The sequence below is a fragment of the Lissotriton helveticus genome, chromosome 6 (assembly GCF_964261635.1).
Source record: "Lissotriton helveticus chromosome 6, aLisHel1.1, whole genome shotgun sequence".
Lineage (NCBI taxonomy): Eukaryota > Metazoa > Chordata > Amphibia > Caudata > Salamandridae > Lissotriton > Lissotriton helveticus.
The window spans coordinates 778,289,423-778,306,749 of record NC_136067.1 but is presented as its reverse complement, the minus strand read 5'-3'; the positions used below and the strand labels follow the sequence as shown (position 1 = coordinate 778,306,749).

The following is a 17,327-nucleotide window of genomic DNA, read 5'->3' as shown; positions in this document are numbered from 1 at the left end:
CAACCAACCCTAAGGCAGCGACCCCCCCCCCCCCAACGAGGCGCGTCACCAGCACACATTGTACATCAGTGCCCTGAACAGCCCCCCCATCCCCCCGTTACATCTGGAGCAGAAGTGCTCGGTACTACAGGTGCGCCCGCATCACAGCATGGCGCTCAAGCCATCACACCGGCAACAAACGTGAGTCCACCCTGGCATCACAGCGCAGCTGCACACCCCCGAATCTTGAAGACATAGACACCCTTTGCACCCAAGGCCGACCGCATGCATGTCTCACACAGAGACCTCGCACACCCTATCAGATCGCACCGCCGTACAGAGCTTCATAGCTCACCCTCCCCATAGACCATTCCCTGCAGCCACCCTGCCCACAGACCAACTTCTCAAAGGCGCAGTCCCACGCCTCCAGCGTGCACGTTTTCTGAACCCACCCCGTCTACAGACCACCATCTCAGGGGCTGCTCCCTCAGCGCCACAGCCCACTACACAGACCATCGCCCACTTTGACCACAGACCAGCACCTCAGAGGCGCACAGACGCCCCCCCACCCCAGCTCTTTATCCATTCTCACAGTCCAGCATCTCGAAGGCGGCATCCCACACACCCAGCAGAGCCACTACCCGCCACACCCACCCTACTCACAGTCCAGCATCTCAAAGGCTGTCTCAGCATTCACCATCTGCACACCCACCCTGCCCACAGACCATCATCTCAAATGCTCTGGCTTCAAACGCCGGCCTCCAGGTGAAACCTCACCCACCCTGCCCAGGTCTGCGCATCCATTCACTTTTGTCGTTTGTATGGCAAGTTCGGCTCTATTCAGTTTGCTTGCTGATTTTCCGGACTTTTTTTTGTATATTTATTATTTCACTTCACTTAATTTTGTTTGTAGGGTTGTTTTCGATTTTGCTTTTTTATTCTTTTTAATGGAGTGCAAGCCACGATTGGCAGATTTGAACGTAGACTTTGCACTGCGGATGTAAGTTCATGCGTAGTATGCATCTATTGTGCTTTTACAATATAGACTTGTTTTTTAGGTCTCGGCCTGCGATCACTTAACAAGTGATAATGGTGCAACATCTTGGATGTATAAAAACTACTGCTATTCTAAACAATAGACACTTGCATGACGACCTTGCTGAGCTGTAGGTGTTAGGCGTGCCACTTGGGAGTCCACAGCCCCTAAGACTGACTGTATGGGTCCCGCCCGCGACATTTGTCCATATTGGCACGACGGTCACAGCTGTTGCGTCACTGACAGCTCCAGCGAATTGTACGCTGCATTTTTGCAGTCATCCATTGACTGCCACAAAATTACTGCCCAGGCATGCCAACTTGCAGATACATTTCACAATGGGGGGAGGGGTTTGGGGAGGAGGATCTTATAGGAGATGTGTCTATAAAGGGACAAAATCATAAGCCAATTGCGTTTACAAGGCATGAGAGCAAAAGGTCATGAAGAGGGGTCGGGGCTTTGGGCTGAGATCTGACCCCCAACATCCCTCCCAACAAAAACAAAAGCTTCTGAAACTACCACTAATGCCCTGGGGAGTATGTAAAAAAAATACCCATGAAACGCAGCAGCGCCCACCTCCAGATATGAGCTGTAAACCCACATCCCACAAACCACACCTGCAGTGTGAGACAGCAGTGTGAGAGACAGCATTGTGTGTAATAAAGACAGCAGTGTGTGAGAAACAGCAGAGTTTGTGTGTGAGAAACAGCAGAGTTTGTGAGTGAGACAGCAGTGTGTGTGTTCTAGGGAGATACAGCAGTGTGAGAGAGACAGCAGTGTGAGAGAGACAGCAGTGTGAGAGACCTTTTACTTATGTTTTGGTTTTTGAAACATAAATAAAACGCATTGTTATTTGCAATGTCAATAGCTCAAACTTGCGTAAATATGTGACCTATTGCATTGCAAATGCAGTAGGTCTCGCATTTGCGCAAGATTAAGCTATTGGCATTGTAAATGACAATGCCATTTATTTATCTGTTTTCAAAACCAACACATAAATAAAAAGTTTGGCATTCACAATGCCAATAGCTCTAACTTTTGCAAAGGCGAGACTGTTGCATTGTAAATGCTTGTTTTTACTTCCATTTGAGTTTTATATATATTGTGAAAATTCAACCATTTTCCCCCCCAAACATCAGCTTGTGGATTTTAAAAATACACAGACTTGTAATGTATTCTTTCATTATTAATTCATTATTCAGACTTTCATCTTGAATACGCATTTTTCAATTTTGTTACAGATATCTTAATTCCACCAAGAAAAATCTTCTAGTTCAGTTCAATGGCCTGCACACAGGAGTGCTACTTGCAAGTAGCTAGAGAGCTACCAGTAGAATTCCACCTACTATCCGTAATGGGGGGAGGAAGCAGAATGTTACTTAGCCTGAGGCATTAGGTGAAACATTTATAGACGGCAGAGTTATCCCGTGCTCAGCTTACCGGTTATTCTTTCAGTGCAGACACAGGGTTATTTCTCACCTGTCACAGACATTACAGCAAGGCCTTGCTCCACGAGATTGTCCCTGAACAGCTGTACCTCTGTCCCTTTCATCATCTGTCTAGCTATCTGTACGTTATGTCCATCTGTCTACACTGATCAATCCATCGTAGTGAGAACTAGGACAGAGAATCAAAGACAGAGTCTCTGGAGAGACCGGAAGTCATGGAATAAGGAGCAATAGCGAGGGAAACCTCAGAGAAGGAAACTGTGGTGAAAACAGGAATCAGGGAGACACTCTTTTAGGGGTAATGGGGAGAAAAGGAAGGACTCTCATTGGGTGATTTTCGGTTCCAAAATACTGGACCCTAGGACGCATGGCAAGGGATTTGAGAATAACATAAATAGGTAAGAAGTGGTCAGACCCGTCAAACAATACAAGGCACAATGGCAATACTGTGCCCATTTGAACCAAGAGCACAAACAATGCACTTCAGACAAGAAACAGAAATTGCACAAAGTACTGCATCTAATGCTCCTACATGACAACACTGACACTGGTTAGAGGGCGGGCCATAAAACCAAACCCTCCTTCACAGCATCCAGTGTGGAGAAGTGTGGCTCAATGGTTAGAGCGGCAGACCCTGATGCAGAGGTCTGGCCCGGGACCAGGGTTCAATTCCTGCCTCGGCGGGTCTCGGGCTCAAGTTCCTTGGACCTGATAATACTCGCCTCAGTGCCTATTCTAACCATGGGTCCCACGCTGCGACTCTGGGCAATAGCTTGCTTAATCTCCACAACGGCCCCAACAGCGCTGGGATGCCTGGCTTCACCTTGGGGGTGCCCAGGAGTGGGCATTTCACAGGGAAAAGCCAGGAAGGGTTCCACAGCGGTATGCGTATAGCGGCAAGACACTCATGAGTATAAGTGCACTTTACAAGTACGAATCATATCATATCCACACAGAGACAATGCACATGATTTGCATTCACACAGGTTAGGGCTGGAAGAACACAAAATCCGTTCCCACGATGAAATACCACAATGGTAAAATCTTCTCACACTGCAAAGCCCATCACCCTCATAAATTCGCTTCATGAAAACGCTGGATAATCCCCTACAAGCTCCCATGAGCACTATGGCAGGAATACCCATAATCGAAGACGTTAGCCAATTTGCAAAAGCCTAAAACACCAAGAGTTGCTGGAACTGGCAAACACGGAGTTAGACAAAAACAGAAATTCAAGTATGTTTCTTTAAAAAGTTTTTTAAGAAAATGCAGAATTTAAATACTGTCACTGTCTTGGGAAAGCATATTTATCTTAGTAGATGTTAATGAGAAGTACATTACTGCAACAAAAAGACTATGTACAGGAATGTGATAAGTTTTTTCTATGCAGCAACACACGTATATGGTGTGAATTATCGGTAAATACTAGGAAACTAAAAATGATCCGTGCCTTACCCCATCCAAGAGTGTGTTTGATAAATGAATGCGGAGATCCTTACGGAATGGAAACTCCAAGTGCGACACATGAAACACAGAGTTATCTCTGTCAATCATATACACCTCATTCTTGCCATCAATTAACATCATATACCTGCAAGAGAAAGATTAAAGAACAATTAACATCCAACTGACCTTCATGTGCTCAAATGGCGAAGGACATTTGCAAGGAAACTAGACATTCAATGACTATAAGTAAAACAGTGGCAGGAGGAAATTAGCATATTATATTGTACATTAATGTATTGTATTGCACACACATTGCATACATATCAATGTTTACTACAGTAGCACAAACAATGATTATGTCATACATGACAAATGGAATTACCTACGTGTGGCAGGAATGACCATTTCAGACCTTGATTTCATTGTCAATATGGTATAAGGTTTTGTAGTGTAGTTGTCTGTAAGACCTATTGTATCTAATGATGCATCTCAAAAGTACAAAAGATAATCATTCATTACCTTATTTCATTCTCTAATTGTATAAAGAAAGCAATCTTTTTAAGTCTGAGGTTAGCGAAGGCCTTTTGATTTTGTTAATATTGTATGTGTAATATACTTAAAGGGGTTTTAAACCAGCTCTCTTCATCAACTGGGTATTCACATTCTTCTTCTTAACCCTACAGCACAAAGCGTGTGGCGAAGTTAGCCCACTTCAGTCACTGGCGAACTTTAATTTCAGAAGGGGCACATCCACATACAAAGTAGTTCCCTTAAGTGCCAGGGACTGTGTGCGTTTTTAGCTTTTAGCCAGGTTTTTTTCCTTCATTTGATGAGAGTCCGAGACCTTCCCCAACAAAAGAGATTTGCAAAAACCATGACAGGATGCAACAGGCATTGACTAAGACAAAAGGCTGGCGGGCAATAACAGATCTATTGGCTTTGCTAATGTTTGTTAACATTTGTATTTTCACTGCAGCAGGCTTTTTAAAAAATATTCTGTCTGGACAAAGGTTTACACACACACGTGTGTATACATATATATATATTACCTACTGGCGGTTGTCAGTAGATAGCTATAGGTATAACCTAGTTTCCATAGGAAAAGCGTTTTTTGGTTTGCTTATAACTTTGGTACTTTTTGACAACTTCACAAAATGTTTAAAAAAAAAGTGTCCCGGTTTGTTTAGTTCTGCATGAAAAGTTTCAGAGTGATACGTCAAGAGGGGCCCGAGAAATGGGGGGGTCAAAAGAATTGCGTTTCCCATACAATTTACCATAGGGATTTTGGACACAACTACAGCCCGAACTGCTGGACAAATTTACATTAAAGTGGGAAGAGAGGTAGCTCTTGGTCCCGAAAGAACTCTTTTTGTAATTAGGTGTAAATCCGTTCAGCAGTTGCGGAGTTATTAAAGGAAAAACAAAATTGTATATCTAGGGGGCGTGGACCAGCCGCGGATCCCCGCTGGGGATCCGCGAAGTCACACGCCACCAGCGATGCCATTATTGGCTGACCACAATCTGGCCAGGAGGTTGCGTCCGCTATTTTAAGTATACGGGAACAGTCCCAGGGTCTTAAAATATATCTGCAAAATTATTAAAGGGGTCAGGGTAGAGGTACACTCCCTGACCCCCTGAGCGTGTTAGAGGAGTGTCAGAGGGACCTATCCTAGGTACAAAATTGAGTTATATCATTTTTTCTCCACTTTGGGATTCCGCGGATCCGCCGTGAGGCTCAGTGTGGCTCCTGTGTAAATCTGCAACTGATCTGCAAGTCTTGATGCACTTTGAAAACCAAAATACACTTTCAGACCCACTCAGACACCCACATAGGTGCATACCAATTTACAGACACGCACAAGCAGTCACACACCCACTCACAGACCTACGCAGGCATTCACGCGCTCATTTACAGAGGCATGCAGGCACTCTCAGACCCATTCACATACTCATGTAGGTACTCAAACATCCACTCACAAATCCACACATGCACTCACAGACTCACACAGGAACTCACACATCCACTCACAGATCCATGCAGGCACTCATACACCTACTCATAGACCTACGCGTGCATTGCCACACTCCCTCACAAACTCATGCAGGCAGTCATAGACCCACTCACATACCAATGTAGGCACTCACACGCCCACACTCACAGTTCTATGCTTGCTCTTTCACACCCACTCAGAGTCCCATATAGACAGTCACACACCCACTCACAGACCCATGCATGCACTCACACACCTACTATCAGACCCACACAGCCACTCAAACACCAACTCACATATCCACGCAGGCACTCACACACCCATTCAGGGAGCTACGCAGTTACTCACAGAACCATCCAGAGTCCTACAGAGACATTTTAACGCGCGCACACACCCACACAGGCACTCTTACACCTACTCACAAGCCCACACAGACACTCACAGACCCACACATCCACTCACACACTCACTCAGAGCCAAACAGACATTAACACACCCACTCACAGACGCAAACACGCATAGTGACACAACTAAACACGCATAGTGACACAACAGTATTCCTTAATATTTTCGAGATTTATCAGCCATCTTCGAAAGCGTGGACCATTTTGCTATCAATGTTGATGGCTAAATGTTACTGTTATCATCTGGTCCTCCTCTTTTTTCGAAACTATGTCTCAAATAATTAATAGAGACATTTTCTTCTCTGAGTCCAAATATATTGCCACCGGTGTGCGTGAGGGATCTTTTTTATCACCTTTTTTGTTTGCTCACTATATGCTCTCTGTTAGACCTGGCATCATTGGCGTGAGTCTCCTTTCCATTTTTACCGATTGCCTCCTCTGTTTTGATATGTTTTGGCTGATTATATGATTTTGCTGATTATTTGCTTTGAGCACTGTGTCACTGCTATTCAATGCCACAGTGTAAGTGCTCCCTAAGTTAAATTGATGTACTAATTAGTGATTCCATGATTGGGTTATTTTATTTACTTGTCAGCCCCTAGTACAGTGCACCATGTGTGCCCAGGGCTTGGAAATCAAATGCTGCTGGTGGGCTTGCAGCACTGGTTGTGCCACCCACAGAGGCAGCATGTAAAGTGTGTTTCAGGCCTGCCATTGCAAGGCCTGTGTGCAGTCTGGTACTGCCATGTCGAATTGGCAAGGGCACCCACTTGCCAGTCCCTAAACCTTCCCTTTGCTTCATCTCAGACACACCTATGGTAGTCCGAAGGGCAGGGTGCATTGTAAGTATAAGGTAGGACATTCCCTGGTGTGTGTAGCATGTCCTAATAGTGAATTACAGCCATTTTCGTTTTTCACTATTGCAAGGCTACCTGTTCTCCATAGGCTAGAATGGGCAATTAGATTATTACATTCTTATAATCCTAACTGACTCAGGGAACACGCTAGAAATTTGAATTTAGTATGCCTGAACTCAGACTGATAAAATACATCTTTTAGTAAAGTTGGTTTTAACATTCTGTGTTTGAAAATACCACTTTTAGAAAGTAGGTATTTTCTTGCCTAACTGTCCAGGCCTGCCTCTGCTAGGTTGTGTATTCCTTGTCTGGAGTTTGTGAGTGACAGGGCTGGGGTATTCCAGGAGACAGCCTGGGGCCGCCCAGTGGTGAATAGAGAGATCTGCATCTAGATAGGAGGGAGGAGTTGCACCTGGGCCCTGAATAGGGCTGGGCCTTCCCTCTACAATGCTGGCTCCACCTCCTGTGGCTTGTCTAATGTCTCTGCCCTGCATTCTGAAAGGAGAGAAGGAATCTTGTCAACAAAGTGCTCCAGAGCTGTGCCTTTCCTCCCCTGTGCTGGCTCCACCTCCTGTGGGGCGGCTGATGTCTCTGCCCTGCACTGTGAAAGGAAGGAAGGAGTCATGTACACAAAGTGCTCAGGAACTGGTTTGGACTAAGCAGAGGCCTCTCTGCCTTCAGAGAACAAAGGATTTTGGGGTATAAATATTGGGACCCAGTCCCAAGAACTTTAGATCACTTCTGGAAACAAGGAACCTTTTGCCAAGGAGAAGAACCAAGGGAGCTGCAGGAGGTTTACTGCCCCTTTGCCAGGGTGCTGTTTGTTGGGTTGGCCTGCAGTGGTTGCTTTATTGAGAAGGGAAAGGAGAAGGAACTTTTTAAGGACTTTCATTATCTACAGAATATTCTCCAAGGGCTTGAACTGTGCTTGCCTCCTGCTGAAGTCTCAGGGACAAAAGACTTAATCTTCAGTTCCCCTCTGAATTTCCTAGCTGGGAATTCTACCTCCAGACATTTGTGTGTCGCTGGGAGCTGGAAGTGCGACGCATCGAGAGGAAGCGTGTCGCCGCCGCAGCTGAGATCGTCGCATCGCCGGAGAGGCGTGCCTTCGCAGCATCTCCCTAGAAGCGTGCCTTCGTCAAAGCTGCCTGCTGTCGCATGACCGGAGAAGCGTGAAGCCATCGAGAGAGTCGCCATCGCATCACCAGAGAAGCGTGTCGCAGGGCCTGTCGCTGCTCTGAAGTACAGAGTTGTCGCAAGGCTGCCAGGGCGCCTAAGCATCGTCATCGCAGCGTCATTGCATCGTCACATCAAGGGTGCATCTTCTCACATCGCAACCGGATCATCGCATCAAGGCGCCATCTTGCGCATCGCAACGGGCTTGCAGGCCGAGAATCTACGCAACAACCCCGCACCGGTAAGGATCACAATGCATCCCCTACTCTGCGAAAGCATTGAGACACGACACATCATTTCCCCCAGATCACGGAACCAACGCATCTCCCCTTTTGCGAACCTTTAATTCATTTTTGCATTTCGCATCTAGGTACTTTGTTGAGAACTTTGTCGCATTTATCATCAACTTGAACTAAGCAAAGTTTATAATCTTTAAGCCAATCTTAACTATAGTATTGTGGATTTTTGTCATTTGTGGTCTTGTGTTAAGTCTATATAAAGAATACTTATTTTTTTATAAAACCTGTGTCCATCTGTAGTGTTTTCACTGTATTGCTGTGTATATTCACAAATGCTTAACACACTGCCTCTGACATAAGCCTGTTTGCTCAAGCCAAGCTACCATGGGGGTGAGCAGGGGTTATTTAGGAGTGTAATCCCCTTATCCTGACTTAGAAGTAAGGGTCCCTATTTGGACAAAGGTGAATACCATTGCCAACTAGAGACCCCCTGATCTAACACTCTGCTTATGAAACTGATTAGTTTGTGTAACTGTAGGTTCACACCTATGCTTATGATCCTCAGCAAAGTTTATGTCAAAACACAAAGACTAAGATTATGCAACATCCTTTTAATGCCCCACACACAGAAACAACAATTGAAAGAATATGGAACTTTTCAACATTCGGATACGTTGTACAACCCATGAACAACCAGCTCTCTTGGTTCTTGCGTTGCTGCTGCACACAAGGCAAGTACTGCTCTCCTTTTAATCACTTTATACATTGACTATCATCTATATATTGGACACTTTTAACACTAATATGACTAACTTGTATTGTTCATAATGTTTATAAATGTGTTTCATGAAGCACTTTTAAAAAGTACACTCAAATGCAGTCAGCGAAAAAAAAGTAAACATCAATCCCCATGTTAAAAAAACAAAGCAGCCTGACATTTGACCTATGTCTATAAATCACCTGCAAATGTAACTTAATTACAAATCTTCAAGGCATCTTTACCCATTGCTCTTTCGTGGCCCACCAAAAATCAGCTCACAACCCACCAGTGGATCGCTACCCCCAGTTTGGGAAACACTGCCTTACACAGTTAATAGTTTTTATAAAGGGGCAGGGGGTGTTGCTTCAGTTAAAAACTCAGACAGGATAAGAGTCATTCAGGATTTCTGTACCTTCCTTTATATGGCAAAGTATCCCCAGCAGATGTGGAATCCTTTATTTCGGAGGCCACCTACCGGTATTATCTAAACCTAACAGGGACAAACTGGAGGAGCTTATCACTGCAGACGAGTGTGTCTATGGTGATTCAGGAAATACACGCCAATCAATCCCCAGGTCCGGATGGGTTAACAAACTGCTTTTACAAACACTTCAAAATATTGCTACTCCCACACTTAATAGTATTGTTTAACTCCTTCTTACAGTCCCATATGGTGTCCCCATTGATGGCAGAAGCAAACATTATAATTATACCTAAACCAGTTAAACCCACTAACCGATGAGAGGCCTACTGGCTGATAACACTGTTAAACACTGATGTTAAAATCTTCACAAATGTGCTGGAAAACAGATTACTGCTCCATATGCCGTACCTTATAGACACTGTGTAATGATTCACTTAGTCATTACTTAAAGTTAAAAGTAGCTAAAAGTAGTTTATTTCATAGAGCTTCATCCACAACTAGGAGCGCCTCCTCAGTCCGAATTCCGATCGGCAACTGACTCAGCCCATCGAACAGCGAACCGAGGTAGACTCCATACCGTACATTTAAGGCAGCACATTCTAGATTACATATACAACATTCTTATCACATGTGCTACAAAGGAATGTAATAAAACAACTGATTACATTACCACTACATCACCTCCCCCTTTATCATAAAACAATTTAATACCCCCTTTTTCATAAAACAATTTAATATGCAATAAACTCATTGTACCTAGCAAGAGCTCTCCTCAATCTGCCACTACGACTAAATGAAGTAGTGAGTGAACCACTAATAGAACTACAATTTTCGTTTCTGGAAATAGGTTCAGTTTTCGCATCAGATTGTAACCAATGTGTCCACCCGCAATCTTCAGAACCCAAATTGTCTTTCCTGCTACTAACTAACTTGGCTTGTTCTTGAGACATTTTCAACAATTGCCTTTTGTTCCACCAACCTTTTTAATTCAAGAAATCTGCACCGTTGCTGATTTTGCTAACCTGGACTGGATTTGAAAATACTGATCTCCCTTTTGAAACCTTAAAAGGTTTTTTAATCATTACCCAATCGCCAACTGAAATTTCCTAATTCCTTAAATAATTATTTTTATCATCATTTTTCTTCATATGATCCTGTTTTTCTTTAACTTTGTTTACCAATATTTCCCCATCAGACCTTTCTTTTATAACATCTGTATTTTTCTTGTCTAACCAAGAGGGAAATAAAGTAGTGTGCCTTTCTACCTCTTAGTAGCTCGAACGGTGTGCCTTCAGTGGTACAATGAGAAGTATTATAGTTCCATACTTTCTCTTCAAGAAATTTCCCACATCAAGACCGGAAGCAATAGCAGTTTGAATCCCTTCTTTCATAATGTTGTTACCACGCTCCACAAGCCCATTAGAAGAAGGAGAGTAGAGTGCTACTTTAAAATGCTTAATGTCTTGCAGATCTAAAAACGTACGCATTTTCTCTGACACAAAATGTGTCCCATTGTCAGTTACAAGAACACAGGGAGCCCCTTCTAACTGAATTTAATTTGAATTTAAAGGTATTTATTGAGCGCTCGTATACCTAGCGGTTTCATGGCGCTGTGGGGGTAAGATACTAAATCAGGTGGCAAAAAAATGGTTTAGATGGTAAAAGCCTGTGAGAACAAGAGTGTTTTCAAGGTGCTGCGAAACTCCAAATAAGATGTTGCCGTTCTAATGGAGAGAGGTAGAGAGTTCCAGAACAGAGGGGCGAGAACAGAGAACTTAGAACCTCCCATTCTGCTTTTCCTGAACCGAGGCACCACCAGGAGGGACAGAGAGGAGGAGCGCAGTTGTCTACTGGGGATATAGGGTTCATTTATAGACTTAATAAAAGCCGGGGCTGTCCCAGCAAGAGCCTGAAACGTCATGCAGCCCATCTTAAAAAGGGCTCTTTCTCTGATAGGGAGCCAGTGGAGGGATCTGAGGAGAGGAGTGACGTGATGTGATTTGGGTAAGCCGTAAACCAAGCGGGCGGCTTGGTTCTGCACAAGTTGGAGCCGCCGAAGAGCGTAGGCAGGGACACCATTGTACAGTACGTTACCGTAGTCTAAACGGGAAAGAACCATAGCCATAAGAATCAACTTAAGAGCTGAGAAAGAAAAAAACTGTGATATCTTTCGGATGGTGCGTAAAATAAAAAAACAAGAAGAGACCACCATGCTGATCTGAGAGTGTAGGGTGAGGTGTTGATTGAGAGTAAACCCCAGTGTTTTAACAGAGGAGGAAGGGGAGGGAGGAAGGCCAAAAGAGGGGGGCCAAAAGGTAAGAGACCAGGGATTAAGTTTACCACCAGTGAGGACAAGCTCGGTTTTGTCAGGGTTGAGTTTAAGATGGTTGAAATTCATCCAATCCCTGATAAAACCCATCACCGACTGGAAATTGTGAATAGAGTGAGGAGAATCAGAGAGATTGAAAATGAGCTGGAGGTCATCGGCGTAATTAAACACCGTGACCTCCATCTTCTGCAAAGCAAAAATAAGTGGGAAGATATATAAATTAAAAAGAAGAGGAGAAAGAGAAGATCCTTGGGGGACACCACATTGCACTTTGTGTGCAGGGGCGGAGAAATCCGCCAAGTGAACAGCCTGTGTGCGGTCCCTCAGGAATGAGCTAAGCCAAGCCAGAGCAGAGCCTCCAATGCCTGCCGCCTCGACACGGGAAAGGAGGATGGTATGATCCACCGTGTCGAAAGCGGCAGACAGGTCAAGGAGGACCAGTGCCTGTGGGAGATTGACATCTAGCCCCTCTCTAAGTGTGTCCATAACAGAGACCACCACTTTTTCGGTGGAATGGAGAGGGCGAAACCCTGCTTGGCACGGAGCAAGATAGCCGCTGTCCTCGATGAAGGAACTGAGGACTTTGGTGGCGTGGCGTTCAAGAACTTTGGCCAGATAAGGGAGAAAGGAAATAGGCCGATAGTTTGATAACGCTGTGGGATCTGCACCTGTTTTTTTCAAAATTGGAATAATAATAGCTGATTTATGGGAGGGAGGAACAATTCCTGATTTAAGGGACTCATTAAGAAAGATAAGAGGAGGAGAAGGGCAGGTTAGGAAAATATCACGCAAGATGTGGGCCGGGCAGATATCGGAGGGGTTCCAGATTTAACACAAGGAAGCAGAGAAAGAAATGTTTCCCTAGGCAAGGGAGTTATATGATCAAAGTGATGAGTATTAAGTGGCGGGTCAAAATTTGAAAAAGCTTGGGAGGGGGGGGGGATGTTGGCCTTAATGTCTACAATTTTATTAATGAAAAAGTTGTTCAATGAGTCACACAGAGATTGAGAGGGTACCGACTTAGAGGTAGTCCTGTCCGAAGAGGCTAGTTCAAAAACTGTGGCAAAGATTTCCCTAGGTTGACTCTCTGCCCGGAGAATCTTGTTGGAGAAATAGCTGGTTTTAGCATCAAGGATGGCTTTCTTGTACTCAGCCTGGAGGGAGGTGTACAGTAGTTTAGAAGCAGTGCAATAAGTACGTCTCCAGGCACGCTCTGCTCGACGAACTGCCAGTTTTTTCTCCTTGAGTTCCGGGCTGAACCATTTGTTAACATCATGGGCGCGCCTCACCCTAATGCGCCTTAAAGGGGCCACCTGATCACAGGCGCTAGACAGCCATTTATTTGTGGCCTCTGCTTGAAATGGTGTGGAGAGTTCCTCTATTGCGGGACTAGAAGCTAAAAGAGAAGAGCAGAGGGAAGAGATGTCGGGGCTTTGCCCCAGTTACGTGCCCAGGTATTCTTACGAAAGGAGGGTTTTTTGGCTAAACTTAAATCCAGGAAGAAAGAAATCAAGTAATGGTCGGACCACAAACAGGGAGTAACAATAGGGACAGGGATAGGGATGTTGAGAGACCAAACTTGGTCCAAGGTGTGGCCCTGAACGTGGGTTGGAGTATGAATATGTGATGTGAAATTCAGACTATGAAGTAATTCAGTGAAATCTCTAGAGGGGCGTCTTCCGCCGGATCAGAGGGCCAAAAATTAAAATCTCCGAGTACCAGGACCGCCGAGTTGTTCACTGCAAGTGTGGCTAGCAATTCCTGAAAGGCCGGGAGGAAATGAGGCATGTATTGAGGAGTACGGTACATCAAAACACAGGTGATTGGGATTTGAAAGGAGGCAGAGCGTACTACGAGGTAGTCGACTGCTGGAATAGGTGGGTAGGGTAGTAGTTGAAAATGAAAGCCGGAACGAATAATCAGGGCGATCCCCCCTCGCTTTACCAAGAGGCCGATCTGCCCTTAGAGCATCATACGAGGCGGGCAGGGCTGCAAGTAAGTTGGGCAGGGAGTCCTGGTATAACCAGGTTTCCGTGAGAAACATTAGGTCCGGTTTATGGGTGTCCAAAAAAATGAACAAGTCAAGGTGATGTTTAACAGCAGACCGTGTGTTTAGCAGAAAGGCCGAGATGGTCGATGTCATGCTCACTTGGGAGAGGGGGGGAGTAGGACTTGTGGGGAGTCTGGATAATGAGGGCAAATTTGGTGGAAGGGAGGGCAAAGGATGGACGCGTGCAATACCCACATCAATGACATGCCCCAACGTGGCTTGATTTAATTTCCATGGGCCTGGATAAGCGCAGAGTTGGCTGGGGGGGTAGGAAAGAAAATGGGCATAATGCTGTGCCCCTGACCCGTCTGGACGCGGACGGGCGCAAACGGGCTTACCTTAGGCGCACCTTCGGTGCGCAAAAGGCGTGCCCGCTGCGCTCGTCCGCTGCGCTTCCGGTAACACATGCGCGCTTTATGTGGACCAGCCTCGGGCCGCTAGACCGCTGCCTGCGGTGTAAGCGCCTTTCAGGCTACTCCCAAGATGGCGCCCGCACTTCAGCCGACCGGCACGAGAAGCCGCGGTGAAAGAACTACCCTCCACGCAATCGGCAGAGAGAGCCGTGCGGGACCGGGGCAGGGAAGGCCAGACAGTGAGTAAATACACAATTACAGCAGTAAAAAGCAAAACGACAGACAAGGTAGCAATGTGCTAGCTGCTAGAGGCAAAATGTTAACCATAGAAGTAAAAGTTAAAAGTACGGCAGTATCGCTCACTGCACGTGTAAAATATGCCACAATGCCACAAGATTTGCAATGCCCTCAATGGGATCCAGGAGCTGCCACCACCTGTATAGCCCACTCTTTAAGAAATAAAATGGTATTGTCTGAATCCGGTGCATCAACACATTTATAGTACATCCATTTTGAATAATAATCCATTGCTAAGATGAGATACCTCATTCCCTCTGGTAAAATACTATAAGGTCCTGAAAAACCCAACCCCACCTTTTCCCATGCTGAAGCAGGAGATTGGGTGGGATGTAGTGGGGAAGATGACGTTTCCCAGTGTTTATCTGACAGTAAACACTCCTCACAATTATTCACCACTGCCCTAACCTGCATATCTAAGCCTGGCCACCAATAATGCAGTTTAATTCTCAAACAAGTCTTGGTAACCCCCAAATGGCCTTTATGAGCCATTTTCACTATAGTATTTCTTAATTCCGATGGACGTACAAATTTATCACCCCTTAAAAGGATGTGATCCTTTACAGACAGCTCATCTGCAACTTGAGCAAAGTTTCCCAACTCTCAAGTCAAATTTCTTGCATCAGGCCAAATTTTGGATGAAAATTTCAATGCTTTAGATAGAATCGTATCTTTTAAACTAGCCTATTTCCATTCATTCTCTGAACTTGTCAAACTCCATCCATCAATAGCATCTATCACCGCCACATATTCAACATCCTCTTCTATCAAATCATCTTCATCATCTTTTTCCATTAACATCCTTGAAAGGTAATCCGCCCGAAAATTTCTTCCACCAGAGATATGTTTCATTTCAAAGTTATACTCTTGGAATTTAGACACTAGTCTGGTTAATCTTGGCGACAAATTATTATTACCTGCCACCTTGCTGAAAATAAAAGAAAGAGGTTTGTGATCCAAAAAAATTAGAAATGTACGTCCTCAAATATACATTATACATTTTTGAGCAGCCCAAACACAGGCCAAAGCCTCTCGCTTGATAGTGCTATAGTGACGCTCAAACTGTCTAAGTGATCTTGAGGCAAAAGCTACTGTTTGTTCCTTGCCATTAACTTCCTGGCTTAAAACTGTCCCTAAACCATTCATGCTTGCATCCACTGAAATGACTGAAGTACAGTCATCTCGAAAGGCGTGGAGGGCTTGTCCTGAAACAATCAGTTCTTTTACTTTTATAAAAGTTTCATCCAACTCTCTGGACCACACAAATTTCTGACCTTTTTTTTAGTAAAGCTCGAAGTGGTTTAACTACTTGTGCATAATTGACCACAAATCGTGCATAATACTCTGCAAGCCCCAAAAATGAGCGCAGAGAATCCTTATCCGTAGGTGCACCTGCTTCTTTCAAAGCCCTGACCACTGAAAATGTTGGTCTTATTCCCGATTCTGATATCGTGTGTCCTAAATGCTCTAACTAATACACGCCAAACTTGCATTTGTCTTCTCTGACCGTCATGCCACGTTTTCCTAACACCGACAAAACTTTTCTCACTAATATATTATGTTGTTCCTGATTTTAAGCAAAAATCTAAATATCATCCAAGTATGCCTGTACCCCTTTCAGATCTTTAAATAATGTATCCATAAGAAAGACGCTGGCTGCCGATGCTAGTCCAAAAGGAAGCCTTGTGAACTTATAATCCACAAACAGAGTAACAAAAGTTGTCAGCTCTTGGGATTCTTTGGCCAAAGGAACTTGATGATAGGCGGACTTTAAATCGATTAACGAGAACCATTTAGCCCGCCCCAAATTCGCCAAAAGTTTGTGGATTCTGGGTATGGGGTCCACCTTGTTGTTTTTATTTAAACCCCCGAGGTCCCCACATAATCTAATTTCGCCGGTCTTCTTACGAGCTACGACTATGAGAGCCACCCATTGAGATGACTCTGTGGGTCGTATTATCCCTTGGGAACACAAGTCTTCTAGCATCTTTTTTAACTCACCTCTTACACTTAACGGCACAGGACGAACCTTATGTGCGACAGGAGATGCATCAGGTAATAACCTAATCTTATGCTCCACACCTTTTACTAGGCCCACATTGTCATTAAATACATTTTTACATTCATTTAACAGATCCTTGTGATCAATTTTCGATTCATCCACGTTGCAAATAGACAAATCCTTTGCTCTTATGGGATTTTCATCCCCTGGTACCAAATATAGTCCCATTTTTGCTAGTTCTTTCCACCCTACAATGTTTTTCACCTTAATTGCCACATAAATTTTAGAGCATATTGTTCTTTCTAAAACCTGTAAGCTGCCGATGAAAAACCCCAACATATCAATATCTTTTTCGACAAAGGCTTTAGGATTTACATCTATATTCGACAAACAAACATCTTTGCCCCCTTTTTCATAAAAAGTAGAGTCTCGAAGGATAGTGATAGGCGAACCAGAGTCTGCCATGACTTCTAGTTTAATTCCGTTGATGGTAGCCTCACACAAAAGACCCTTAATTTGAACTGGTTCATCCTTAA

General features: G+C 44.5%; 1 protein-coding gene across 3 annotated transcripts in view; it reads right to left on the bottom strand.

The window, feature by feature from the left end:
• RNGTT (RNA guanylyltransferase and 5'-phosphatase) overlaps positions 1-17,327 on the bottom strand; it is a 1,800,355-nt gene that overhangs the window by 1,085,808 nt on the left and 697,220 nt on the right. For all 3 annotated transcript variants that reach the window (XM_078648288.1, XM_078648286.1, XM_078648287.1), the window contains one exon: positions 3,919-4,054. In XM_078648288.1, coding sequence (XP_078504414.1) covers positions 3,919-4,054 — 136 coding nt within the window. The remainder of the gene's footprint in view (positions 1-3,918; positions 4,055-17,327) is intronic.